General features: G+C 40.5%; 2 protein-coding genes across 3 annotated transcripts; one reads left to right on the top strand and one right to left on the bottom strand.

The window, feature by feature from the left end:
• Window positions 1-258: 258 nt before the first annotated feature.
• On the top strand, window positions 259-8,299 carry ctso (cathepsin O). Of its 2 annotated transcripts, XM_035160895.2 has the most exons (8): window positions 259-566; window positions 1,275-1,380; window positions 1,636-1,760; window positions 4,508-4,675; window positions 4,998-5,119; window positions 6,539-6,702; window positions 7,744-7,836; window positions 7,962-8,299. In XM_035160895.2, the coding sequence occupies exons 1-8, from the start codon at window positions 363-365 to the stop codon at window positions 7,994-7,996; spliced, it is 1,017 nt and encodes a 338-aa protein (XP_035016786.2). In that variant the 5' UTR covers window positions 259-362; the 3' UTR covers window positions 7,997-8,299. The 2 variants fall into 2 exon arrangements, with proteins under 2 accessions (XP_035016786.2, XP_035016787.2); XM_035160896.2 differs by lacking the exon at window positions 7,744-7,836.
• Window positions 8,214-13,540, bottom strand: tdo2a (tryptophan 2,3-dioxygenase a). The gene is made up of 12 exons (XM_035160894.1): window positions 13,431-13,540; window positions 13,212-13,314; window positions 12,996-13,086; window positions 12,534-12,604; window positions 11,959-12,086; window positions 11,647-11,833; window positions 11,356-11,463; window positions 11,108-11,219; window positions 10,863-10,920; window positions 10,319-10,398; window positions 9,875-9,965; window positions 8,214-9,614 (listed from the first exon to the last, which is right to left on the bottom strand). Exons 1-12 carry the CDS (start codon window positions 13,463-13,465, stop codon window positions 9,461-9,463), a joined length of 1,218 nt encoding a protein of 405 aa, XP_035016785.1. The 5' UTR covers window positions 13,466-13,540; the 3' UTR covers window positions 8,214-9,460.
• Between the last annotated feature and the right edge of the window lie 664 nt (window positions 13,541-14,204).

Consider the following 14,204-nt stretch of genomic DNA (forward strand, 5'->3'; position numbering starts at 1 on the left):
TGTAAAAACTTAAAAACTGTTTGGGGTTAAGGATGAAACAGAGGATGTCACATCTTTTTAAGACCAAAAATTGTGATTTGTGAATATGGGCTATACAAATAAAAATGTATTGATTGATAATAACAAAGCTAAAAATGTTAATTGTATTAGTCTAAAATTGAAACGTGAAATGTGAAATGTTCTTGAGAGACTTCAGTTGTCAAATCCTCCTTCCTGGGAAACTTTAAATTTGACTTTCTGTTTCCAAGGAGGCGCCTGTGGATCTCTGCGCATGCGCCGAACCTCGTCCTGCTCTTCCTCAAACACCGAAACACTTCGTCCCTCGAACCTTCGCGTGTTTCCACCTGACGCCTCTTCGTCAAATGAGGGTTCGTCAGGTGTCCTCGTGGGTCTCGGTCTCGGTCTGTTGGCTCGTCTCTTCTCTCTGTTGTCTCCGTGTTCGCTCGGATGCGACTCGGGACGCGTTGAATTCCTCCGCGGTGGATTTCGACTCGTTCAGAAAACACTTTCAGCGCCAGAGCGACGTCACCAGCGACGAGTTTAACCGACGTCGCGTGTTTTTCCAGGTGAGATTCGGGAAGAGACGCGAAGAAAAACTGTTAACAAGTTTTTAAACGCATCCTAAACGTACGCCACTGCAGACCACGCCCCCTCAAGTACATGATAACTGTATAGTGTTTGGTGGAAAACTTCAAGTGTTCACAAATTCTGACATTGTAACTATTTTCCATTAAAAGTTAAAGTCATCAGAGGTGCAAAGTAACTGAGTACATTTACCCAAGTACTGTTGGCCAATACTATTAGTGGTGTACTTCTAATTTATGCCAACTAGTAGCTTTTTAGATTAACAGAGTTAGGTTTATTATTATTATATATATATATATACCCACCAAATATAAAACTGTCTTGTCTCACAAATACCAGTCGCCTAAACATGTTGTATTTTTCTCATCAGGTTTCATGTTAATCCAGCCAGTGAATTCTGCTAACAAACAGAAAACTAACAAACTCGACTTAAATTAATAAAAACTAGCTCAAACAGTTAAATGGTACTCATACATCAATCTATTGATATTAACAGTATAGCAATGCAATATATATACATAAACCAGTCAAGACATTTTCTTATGAATAAGTACTTTTAATACTATCAGCGCATCTTTCTGATTATTCTTCTGTTCATCTGTTTAAACTTATTTTGATGTACTTATCTGCATTCTGCTGCTCGTCCTGTTGACTCTACCGCCCCTAATGTGTTATTTGTGTCATTGCAGGAAGCTACAAAGCGACATGCGTACCTGAACTCGTTTTCCACCGCACCTCAGTCTGCAAAGTATGGCATCAACCAGTTCTCTGACCTCTCGCAGGAGGAATTCAGAGGTAGACTTCAGTGTAATCACTCAACACTGTTGTCATTTTTTAAGTTTGCAGGATTGAATTAGGTGCATGTGCTGAATCTTTGTTTGTCACATCTACTGGATAGTTATAAAACAGCTGAAGGTGCTTTATCGGGTGATATATAGTTTCACTCATTTAGTCTCATCATCCTGGGGGACTGTGCTGAATCTGCAGAATCATTGTTTACATGCGTCTTTGTATCCTGGAATGACTTTGAACACTATCTGTTTTCCACAGATCTCTACCTGCGAGCGAGTGCCGACAGAGCCCCACACTTCTCTGGACTGAAGACAGAGGGGCTCCCTGCCAAGTTGGACTGGAGGGACAAAGCAGCAGTGGCCCCGGTCCAGAACCAGCAAGCAGTACGTTTTACGCAGACAGATGATAGATATACTATTTACTGCTCGTAGCAATGTATTCTAGGTAAACAGACCCAGTCGGGGCACGTTCAAACAAATGACTTCATTAAAAATGATTTAAATCACATCCATCCATTCTCCCCCTTTTGAAAGTTTTACTTGTGAACACCACAGACTGTTTATAAAGATGGACGACGTGTCTTAATTTCCTCGTCTTGTGCAAGAATGAAAGTAAATTATCCTGGAATGGAGCACAGCCATATTGAGTCTGAGCATCAGTGATCGGGGTATGGAGTCAAAGTATCAAGGTCACGCAGACATATGCTCGATCAAACTCTTCTCAGTCTCAGCTATGAATCACGATATTTCACCGTGTTTTTGTAGCGTGAAATAACTAATTTAAACCAAACTCAAAAGAAAAAATCAACACTTTAACTTACATCAGTGTGATAAGAACGACCTAAAATGACAAAAACTAGCTTATGGAATATTATAACTTGTATTTTGACTTTTTTATTTTTTGTGTCATGTCCCCATCTGCTAACATGGAGGAGGTGGGGTTTGTGACCTACACTGCAGCCAGTCACGAGGGCGGATGCAGAAGTTTTGGCTTAATTTTTAGGGAGCTATCATGTCGTCGATCTTTATTTACAGTGTGTGGTGGACACATGCCATCTCCTAAGTGACTAGAAACATCCAGGTGCCCTGTTGTCTTCATGTCTCCACATCACTCAGTACGATCAGCTTCACAAAATCATAATTGGACATTTAGGGACAGCACAGGGAAACTCCCTCCCTTCACACAATGATGGTCAAATGTGAAGTAATAGAAAGCGAGAGACAATTCTGGGCTAAGTGGGACTTTAGTAACAGTAAAGGAGGTGAAATGACAAACTAAGTCATTAGGTGTGAGTTTTGCCCAGCGAGCAGAATGGACCTGGGGACAAAAACAGGGAGAGCGTTAGTAAGATGGAGTTGCTGCCCGTCCTCGCAGGTTCACTTTCTGCTCTTTTTGTCCTTTATCTCCTTACTCGGTTAATTTGCCGTCGGGGAGGATAGTTTCTCTGTAAAACTGTTTGTCCTAAGGGATAGACAGGGATAGCCCATATAGCGAAAAAGCCAAAGTGATAACATATATTTTACTCTCTTGAATTCAGGTTAGGCTCACCACTCCAGGGAGCTGCTGCCTGCACATGACCACACTCACCTACCAGCTTCCTCTCCTGCTGTTTTCCTGCACAGATATTTTTTTGCTCATTCTCCCTGTGAAGCTACCTGGGCTAAGTTTCCCCTAAAGACAGAAATATGTAGAGACAAGATGTAAAAAAAACAATACTAATTTTATTTAACCTTTCTATTTAACCAGGAAAAGTCCCATTGAGATTAAAAACCTCTTTTTTCAAGGGAGTCCTTGTCAGCAATAAACTCACAACCTGCAACCTAAAACATCCACATCCCAGCGATTCCATTTCCTGGTCTTTCGAAATGGATTTAAAATCATTCAATGATTTTTAAATCACCTAGTTTTAATACTTTTTTGTGAAATACTGCAGTCTGATGGGGCTGAGTATCTAAACGCCATTTTTCCAATCTCTACGCACGTCTGTCGATACAATCCAATACACACTGTGATGTACGGGCAGAGATAGGACGGAAGCAGCAATGCACAAAGCCACAGGACATCTCATCAATGCTTCCTGATTGACTTTTCCCTTCTCGTGATTACGACTCAAGTGCTTTTAAACATCTTCAAGGAGAGAGAAAATAGTACTAATATTTTGTGTACTCGACAGATTTTGGTTTCGGTATTGATTTTTGAACTGTAACCATATTGAGCAACAAAATATTGGATTTTTACAAAGAGAGGATCTCATCACAGTTATGGGAATTTACGCTGAGCTGAGCAAGTAAACAGAACTTAGTGGGATGCTGGGGAAGAGAAAAAAATGCACTGGATGTTTTCCTCCGACTGGTTTCAGGGGGAAAGAAGTGTTTTAATCTCCAATAGACATGAAGAACAAGATAAGTTTTTCTGTCAAAATATCTAAAATAATCCTCAGCTTTAAAGCTTAAGTACATTAACTGAAGCAGAAATAATGATTTTTCCTCACGTCAGTTTACCTGCGGCGTTTCTGTCAGTAGATGGCAGCAGAAAACAATTAGTCACAGTTGACTCGGGCTGGTCAGGATCATTTCACCTCGGCCTGTGTACGACATCCACACTCAGTGCAGATCATATCAATCAATCCTCGATCCAATTTTATCTGTGTAGCCCATACTCACAAATCACAATTTGCCTCTTAGGGCTTAACAAGGTGCGGCGTCCTCTGTTCTTAACACTCCACACAAAGAGTGAGGAAAAACTACCAAAAAACACAAGTGAGGGATCCCTCTATTACATATAATACAATTAAATGAGTAAAGATAGTGCCTAACATAATGGTGAAAGTATATATATATATACAATTCTTGATCAAAACATTTTATTTCAAAACATACTGTGATCTGGAACAAATCTTTCAAATGTATCTAGTTTTTCTACCCAGAATCCAAACTCTTTTTGAAAATGCATCTAAATGTTGTGCTGGCCTCAGAAACACTTTAAATATACAGGAGTGATTTATCCAGTAAAGTTGAAAAGATCTGAGACCAGCCTTCAGATGAAAGTTTCCTTTAGCAAAAACACAGAAACTTTCATTTTCATCTTCGCCATGTTCTTTTTATAATTACTATAACTTTTGCCTTTGCAGTGTGGGAGTTGTTGGGCTTTCAGCGTGGTGGGAGCCATGCAGTCTGCCCACGCCATTGAAGGCTCACAGCTGGAGCAGCTCAGCGTACAACAGGTTCTGGACTGCTCCTTCAAAAATGAGGGATGCAACGGAGGCTCCCCGCTCAGGGCTCTGAACTGGTTAAAACAGGTACATGGTGCAACATATATCACACTGAAACAGATACAGTGCAGAGTTAGAATAACCCTCCCAGTACTTCACATACTCCAGTAAAGGAGAAGCAGATATACCAGAGATTTTTATATTTTTTTAAATAAGGAATTTCTGTCATTTATTTGAATTAGTGAGATATGTAGTGGCAGCAGGCAAAGTGCGATCGCTGTTCTACATTCAGAACATTCATAAATAACAAAAAGTGCCAGTGCCCGGATCTGTCACAAACAAGATGGATGAATATTTTGTATTCAGATAAAACACTCGCTGAGATGGACTATTCTCTTTTTTTTTCTAGACCCGGGTGAAACTGGTGCCTCAGTCCAAGTATCCCTACAAAGCCAAGATGGGAATCTGCCATTTTTTCTCCCAGTCACATGACGGCGTTGCTGTGAAGAACTTTACTGCACATGACTTTGGGTAAAATACACGTTTTGCAAGTTGTCCGTGAGCAATAAAGTCACAAGTAGGGTTTTCATAAAGAACCAAGGACAGAGAGGGACGGACGGGGATTGGTCCTGCACGGTGACACACCACAGTGTTTACTGTGTCAAGGATATCTCAGTAGCACAGAGGTTCTTGACCTTGGGCCCGTTATTTTGGCCCAGAGGTAACCTGGGGGTAAAGCGAATTCCGATCATCTTCATTCAGCATGAATTGATCAGGACTGTGACTCTCGCTCATAGTTCACATCAGCGTCCTCTGTTAGGGACAATGTCAGATTTTTTTCTTACATAAAAGTTACAGATGTAGATTTTTATTTGTTAAATTTGTATATATAATCATATTTTAAAACATAAACTAGAATGGCACTCAGTAGAGCGCAGTCTTTCCGCCAATGCCTGAAAGTCCCCTTATGAAATCACATTTAAATTCACTAGATCCGGATTATTTGATCTGCACCGAATTACACACACTCAAATATCAGCCCCCTAAACATGCCCGATATTCTTCATCAAGATTCTTGAATTATTTTCTGAAAAAGAAGAAAAATTAGTCGTAAAGAAACTGAAAAGAAAATCCTTGATCTGCCCCCTGATCTGGATGCTCATACAAATTGAATGGGTTCTTCCCTGTCCCATATCGAATCCTTCCACCAAGTTTCGTGGTCCATCTCATAGTTTTTGCATAATCCTGTTTAACAACCGCATGTGGATGAAGATATAACCACCGTGGCAGAGGTCATTATTGTTAAAGATGCAGCCATTACCAAAGCTCGTTAAATGCCACGGTTCTCCTAAGATCAGAGTGCAGGGTCAATGAGTGTGTTAAGCTGCTGGAATTAGACACTTCTCAGGGGTCATGGCGAATTCTTAACCTCGTGATAAAGGTTTATTAGAAAAACATGATCATAAAGTTCATCAACAAATCGAAACTTCACCTCCAGATGAACGGGGATGTGAAATGGCTTTATAGTTCTGGGACCACCTCAAACTCCATGACCACATGTCATGAGCCTGGCAAAGAATGGTATCACAGAGCTCCGCGGTGTGAGTCATTGCCTCATTGAAGAGCAGAGTGTGTGTGTGTGTGTGTGTGTGTGTGTGTGTGTGGGGGGTACAGGGAGAATGTGCAATAGTTGGTTAGAAACTGCTACAGGGATTTTAATAATGAGAGAAAGTGGAGGAGGAAGAGATGAGAAATGGTAAAACTGTGCAGCCTTCTGAAATGTTGAACTTAACATCAACTTAACATCCATTCCTGGAAGTGTGTAGACGAACACATTCTCAAGCCCCTGACTATAAGATATATTTGACATGATAATACCTCCAGATGCTGTGTAATCTCAGGTCCACACACGACACCACCACAGCCCAGTTTTCTTATTCTGTTATCCAGTGGTCAGGAGGAGGCCATGAAGGGTCAGCTGCTGGAGCACGGTCCCCTGGCGGCCGTCGTGGACGCTGTCAGCTGGCAGGATTACCAGGGAGGAATCATCCAGCACCACTGCTCCAGCCAATGGTCTAACCATGCCGTTCTGGTGGTTGGATACGACACGACTGGTACACATCGCCACCACACTACTGGCATGAGACAGAATCGTAATTCAAGAACAAATGGGATTTTACATATTTTTTAAGGTCAAGAAAGTTTAGAAACTGCAGGGCCTGTGAAAGTAATTTAGAGTAAATGCACCAGGCAAGATCTTTAGGTAAAGACATGTACACCAACTTAATCAGCTCTGATCACAAGTGGCTGCTGCTGCAACCGAGCCGAATCTCTCACCCCCCCAATTAGTTGCTAAAACAATAGGAGACGGAAAGAAGAATATATTTTAACAAGCTCTTTAGCTACTGATCGAGTCTTAAAGTTCTAAATGTGTTATAAGGAATTAGGTGTCTAATTGCAGGGTGTGAATTAGTTTCACGTTTCACGTTTCCAATAAAAAGTTAATGTGTCTTCGATTGATAATTTACTTCATGTTGAAGTTTTTATTCAGTTGTGTTAAAAGATATCAGGCCTCATTTCTAGCAAAATCGTTGAAAGAGCAAGGAATTAATATCTCACCCTATTAGGGAAATATCTCAGAAAACAAGAATATTAATAAAGGTTCTCGTTGCAGGATTTACATTTTGTAGATTTAACATGTTAAGCATTTTAGTACTTTACCTTCCTGTTGGGCCCCAATGTACACAGTGATGGGAGAGTGGCGTGTGTGCTGCTCTTGACGTCACGTTCACAGATTTCTAAGTATAGAAGCTCTTATTATTTAAATGGTTTTAACCCTGCGCCGAGTTTAAAAGACAAAACGTCCGTGTGAAATTATTTAAAAAGGTTAATCGGTAGTTTTGTAATCAATACGTGTTCTCGGCCTTCTCACCATTTTTTCTCTCTTGACATTCTTGACACACAGCGGTATTTTATATTTTTCGCCATCAATTATTTCACACACCCGCTTGTGTTTGTGGGCTATTACACAAGGATATGAGTGATTATGTAACGGTTCAAAGTGGCCGCAGCTACACACACACACACTCACACACGCACAGTGCTCCTTTATCCTGTAAATAATTTATTTTTGAAATGCGTGTTGTCTGTCTTAGGGGATATTCCATACTGGATCGTGCAGAACTCCTGGGGACCCACATGGGGGAAGGAGGGTTATGTTTATATAAAAATCGGTGACAACGTCTGCGGTATGATCTTTGCCTCTTTTCATTCTCCGCTCATATCTCTCTCTTACTTTGGTGCATGATTGTTGCTGTACCCACTGTCCCCTCAGAGATTAACAGCTTTCTCTCTTTTTTTTTTATCATCCCAGGTATTGCAGATTCGGTGGCAGCTGTTTTTCTTTAACAACATTATGTATATTTTTTGTCTGTGTTGTTATACGTGTCTTGTGTGTGTGTGTGTGTGTGTGTGTGTGTGTGTGTGTGTGTGTGTGTGTGTGTGTGTGTGTGTGTGTGTGTGTGTGTGTGTGTGTGTGTGTGTGTGTGTGTGTGTGTGTGTGTGTGTGTGTGTGTCCACATCTCCACTCGTGCCAAAAAACGAAATCAGTCATCTGCCTTCAAAATGTCATTTTAAATAATGTTTCTCTTTATTGAAATGTCACCATCTTGCATCGGTAAAACAAAATAAATCACTTCATACGTTGATAAATGTTGGATGATAACTGAGCGATTAAGACACTCACACTGTAAATCCGACAACAAGATGCACTGTACAAAAATGTGTATCTTAAATACATAAGGTTATACAAGTCATGGGTAATATAATAATAATCAAATTAAGATATACAGAGACCATTTGATCATTGCATAAATACATAGCATCAGTCAAAACACCATATAGAATACTATACAAAGCTCATTTATAACAGCTACATTATTGACATTATGTACAGATTTCAATGCTTTTGTTCTATTGTAGATCTTGACGTTGATTGTTTATGCAGAGGTTTCCACCTGAGTCATGTCTGAGTGTTCAGAAATAACTTGCTCTCCGACACCGTCCTCATGCTTTGTTATATAAAAAAAAAAAAGAAAAGAAAAGTCTTCATCGCCTCCAGTTTGATCAGCTCTCTCACCGATCCATTCACTGTCAGGTCAGTCACAGCGTATTTGCATAATGTTATTGAGAAAACATCTAAGCGAATCTTATCAAGGAGCCATCTGCTGTACTCGTGACTCGTGACCGGTCAGGATCACAGATTGGTGCCAAAAATTGTTTACTCTGGCTATTTGATTTAATCAGGGTCAGACGCCCGAAGCAGCTAATGAACTAATAATTTACTTTTTTTAATCTATCTTTTTAACGTTACTTTGGGATGTGCTGTTAGTGTCATAGGGAAAAACAATGAGTTTCTACCTTTGCTTGCTAAACAATGACATGTACAAGTTTCTGTATTTACACGTACTTCCTGGAAAACCAGCAGTGATAAAACTTTTAGTTGTCCCTCCTTGTCTTATGTCCCCCTTCAGCATCCTTCCTCAACTAGAAAAACATCAATTTGAAACTCAAGATGCCTAAAAAACACAATATTTTGTCTGTAACTGTCATTTATAATCCTAGAGGTAAGATAGTAAGACTGTCCTAATTAATTCCTTAAAAATGTATTCTCAGGTACACCAACCTGATGTGTAGCTCATTAGACTGCAGCATTATGTTCCCTAGCATCGTAATGTGTTCATCTGCATGGCTTGTTGACCACCTTCCCACCTACGCACCTGCCGTTAACACTTTTCAGCTCAGCGAGGCCTGATTTACAGTTAAAGAAAAAGAAGCCAGGACAGATGAGCGTGCTGCCCCCCCACACCACCTCTAGTCGGAGTCCTCACTGCTGCAGTAGGAGCTGTCGCAGCACTCGGCCATGTACAGGAAGGTGTGCACATTGGGATTCAGCTTGGGCACCCAGTGGCGCGGCACCAGGAACGTTGCCAGGTTGAACAGATCCACAAACACTTTGTAGCGGTCGCTAAAGGTAAAGAAAATAGATCATAAATTAAACATGGAACTCACAGTATAATCGAGCATCTGTTAGAAATGATTGCTGCTAAAATGCTGTAAGTTTAAATACAGTTTGTGCGTGTCTGGATGAAATGACCATATGGCAGGTAATTTAGATAAGCGCAGAGTGTCAGTATCCTGTCCTTATCTAAATTAACTCTGAAGTGTTTGAGATACTTGTGATGTAAAGTGTTTAATCAGTCGGCTTAAGTTTACAGCACACAATACCTGACAGTGGATCTCAGGTAGTGGTAGCCGGAGGAGCCCCCCGTGCCGGCTTTGCTGCCAATCATACGATGCACCATGCATACGTGATTGTCTGTAAACAGAAGATAAAAACATATCGGTTGTGATGGTGTGCAATGTTTGTGGCTGTGGGTGTTTTCATCCGAGACGTAAATTGTTTGGACATAAGAGAAAGACGTGGATCGATAAGAAGTGATGTCATGGGACTAGTGTTGTTGGGCTGATCAGCAGGAGATGTTATGAGAATCTTCTGGCTACGAGGTCGTGAACTAACTTTAGTTCTGTAAACTCCCCTGTAAACCTCTGGCCTCCTGTAAAGATGAATCTCCCCCACCATCTCCCCCCTCCCACACACACACATTGTTTCTGCTCTGGTTCACTGGTGAGTGCACAGACAGCAACTGACAGATTCACTGCAGCACTTACATCTCCATTTTGTCATTAACGTGTCAATATCCATGAGGGATGTGAGCAGCTGGAAAGGAACCTGGAACCTCGGCTCCTCCCTGAAAGGAAAAGAGAAGGTTTTTAAGCATTTTGAGGATTCATTTTTCTTACAAATTGTACTGATGCATGAATATAGGTCTTTTTGGTGTTGCTGGCAGTTGTAAAAATAACCTATTCAATACCCTGCAATTGGATTAACAACGTAAACCCTGGAGTTTCACATTAATTATCACTTTTTAGTGGCTGTCATGACTCCGTTGACTCTCACAAAGCCTTAATGAGCGTGACGGTGCATTCTCGCCGCACAGGTCTTAAATACCTGGTTCTGAAAAGAGCTGGTTACCTTTCGGTAAAACTGACAAAAACCCTGTGATGCCTCAGCACAGAGGGTCTAATTTGTTGTGTTGTACAGCGGCAGAAGCTTATAGCTATGAATCTGAAGCAGGAATAACACGAATGCAGTGTGTCAACACGTTCACGAGACAATTAAAGGTGAAGAAATTTGGTTGTGAAAACCACAAACCTGTAGAAGTTGATCATCAGGGCGCCTTGCAGAGCCTTGTAAGAGATCCGCCTCTCACCTTGAGGGAAAAATGGAATTATGAGTCAAATTAATTGTCTGTAATTGTCTGTGTTTTATGAGCTCAAACCTAAATGTTAAAATTCTTGATGTAATACACAGCACAGGCACAAGTTTAGATCGCACACACTAACTTGAGCCTCAGGACGACGAAGTTCGATTCATTTTAGAGATTTTTTGTCTCTCACCTTTGCTGACGAGATGATTGTGTCGCTTTTCATCAAACAGCGAAGTAAAGAGCTCTTTCTGTTTGACCAGCTCCACCATCATTTCCTCCTTCTCCTCAGAATTTGGCATTTTCTGTTTCCCCACCCCCAAAAAAAATAAAAAACATGAATAAAAATAAAATAACTTGTCAATCATCTCTTCACTCCGGGAAAAAGCAAATAAAATATATATTTTGTATTTTCTTCTGAGAGCTAGAGTCATCTCCTACCGTGATTTTCTCCTTCTCTCTATTCAGCCCATCAAATATATTGATTTCCAGCCTTTCCCAGAAATTGAACCCATCCACCTCCAAGCCCGGAGTTCTCTCCAGCCACTCCTGGGAAGAACAGGCCAAAGGTTGTTATCACATTTCTACCCAGTTAAGTCCCAGATGAGCTTTATCCAGAGATTCATAATGTTGAAAAGAATAAACACAGATTGACATCGTAATAAGATGACTTGCTTCAATCTACTAAACCTCAGAATTCATGATTTTATGCAGGTGTTGGTGCAGATGTACCTCGACCAGCTTTAAGAGTGTGGGCTCCTTCTCACTGGCCAGCAGCATCTCACTCTCACGACCCTTGAAGTTGTCCCTGTAATGGCGTCTGTTGTATGGAACCCTCAGGTTGTCTGGGACCCCGGTTTTGTTTTCCAGGAGCCGAAACTGAAGGCTTTGGAAGCCCGAGGCTGGTGCCAGGTATTCCCTGCACACGAGCGCAAACACACAGACGTGAGCATACATGCACACAGCCCAGACAGTGAGAACTGTACATCTCATACATTTTTTAGAGCTGAAGCAGAGATGCCCAGAAGTTATTTGTACACTCACCTGAAGTCAAAAAAGTCCAAGGCTGTCATTGTTTCCAAAACAGCAAACTGGTCGACCAGCAGCCGGAATATCATCACGATCCTGTGGATGCGAGTGTTGACTTTGAGCATGTTGCGCTCGTCTCGGACCTTGAGGAGAAGCGAAATAATGTCAGGAAATAATTAATTATCGTCGCAAATCTTGTAAGTACATATCCTGACACGGGAAAAAAAATCTCATTACTGAAATAATTAGTGTCTGACTTTTGGCATTGCTCTAATTTCAATTTAGAGCATCAGCCGGAGTGATGAGCAACATCTCTTTCTCCTCGAAACGAACTCCAAAGCCGGAAAGACTTGAATAATTCTTATTGAATATAACTTAAGAGAGGTGCAGTGAGATCTGACTACCACGGAGTCTCTCCTCTCTGATGAGTATGTTCTCCTCAGTTCACTTAAGTTGTTCTGCTTCATGTTTGCAGTGTTCAGTTTTCGATACTGACAACTAAAACATGCACATTTAAAATGTTCTTTCCTTTTCCTATTACTGAAAAAACAGGAAATATATGTCTGTATTTCATAAAAAACGTGACTTACGTGGCCGCTGATGAAGATCTCTCGCACTGAATCAAGTTCAAACAAAATCTGTTTGAACCAGAGTTCATAGGCTGGAATATAAAACAGAAAAAACGGTTTATTCATCATAAATATTTAAGTGTCATATTACAAGATGAGTACGTCAGTGAGCAGCCAAGGTGAATTCGAGCCACGTCACAATTAAGTTTATTTCCTGTTTTTTCGACTAATCCCTGATAAAATCTGCTTCTTGGTTATCTCTTTACTTAATTTGTATTTCCTTATGTACTTTTTTCAATTCCAGAAGAGCTATTTCTACATTTTAAAGATTCAAAGTCACACATTTTCTGATTCTTCACTGCAAAAATGTTGAATTACTCCCAACAGAAACTTTAAAAGACTAACTACATGATTAAGAAACCTTTTTATTTCTGTGTGAGCTTTAGAAAAACATACTCTTAACCTCCCCGAAGCTCTTTTTACCTTGATGGGTGACAATGAAGAGGTGCTCATCGTGGATCTTATTTCCCTTCACTTCACTCTGCAACACCTGGGCCGTGACTATTTTGTCAAGCTGCGCGATGGAAAGAAAGAAACCATTTGACGTTTAAAAACTCAAATTTTAAAAACAAATGCAAATTCCAGCACTTGTCTTTTATTATAAAAATCCAGGCACATGTGGTCGCCGGTGTTTTCTACCTGCAGGTAGTCCCCATAGATGATTCCTCCTTTGCTGGCCTTGTTCACGCCTGCCTGAGCGGCTTCCTCCTCGTCCTCATTCGGGGGCTTGTTTTTGAATAACCTGCAATGCGAAGACAGTTGGTTATTTGTTCTCTTTTTCCTGGATTAAAGTAACGCAAACTAAATCGAGTTCCATCAGAGCTCTGTTTTTTAAGTGCAGAAACAAACTGAACGTACAAATGCCTCTTCTCAAAGTACGGACATCCACTCATGACTCGTCAGTAAAGATGCTTTCTTCTTCCTCGGATAATATTTACTAAAACTGTCTTCAACGCGAGGCAGATTTTTAACACGCACCGTGTCCAATCGCTCACGAGGAAACATTCACCATCCGGCCCGCCTCTATTTGCTCCATGTTTACCTTGAACCAGGACCACCTTCTGGACTTTGTTTGACATGCTAAAAGAACGGTCATGAGACCCTTTTCGAATAACAAAATGCAAAACAACAATATACCAAATACAGTTGCTCAAAATAATTATTTTAATTCATTATTGTTGAAGCCTTTTTGTACAAAAAGAACAAATAGCATATTCAGGATACATGTCTGTATGATTGTTTTTGATTTTACCACAAAAGCTTCTATACAATAAATGTAATTTTAGATAGATGAAGAATTATATGAAAAATTGTACGAAGTAAAAGGGGAGACATTCTTAACCTGAACCACTCACAGGGTCATAAGAGGTTGGATTGAAACACCTGCTTATTGCAATGCAACGTTCTCAGGAGGAAACAAATATCAGTTCAAATGTTTTTGTGTTAACTACGATGACATCTTTAATCAAATATTCCTATTTTGACAATCTTTACCTGGAGATTAAGCATCAACACTGAGTCATAAATGCAAATAGAAATATTTCTGTATTATCTGGAGCCTGAACGATACATCAGTTTAACGCAGACACCGTTATTCGCATTTTAACCAATGTTATATATATGTTATATATA

Source organism: Hippoglossus stenolepis, chromosome 7, assembly GCF_022539355.2.
Source record: "Hippoglossus stenolepis isolate QCI-W04-F060 chromosome 7, HSTE1.2, whole genome shotgun sequence".
NCBI classification, from domain to species: domain Eukaryota; kingdom Metazoa; phylum Chordata; class Actinopteri; order Pleuronectiformes; family Pleuronectidae; genus Hippoglossus; species Hippoglossus stenolepis.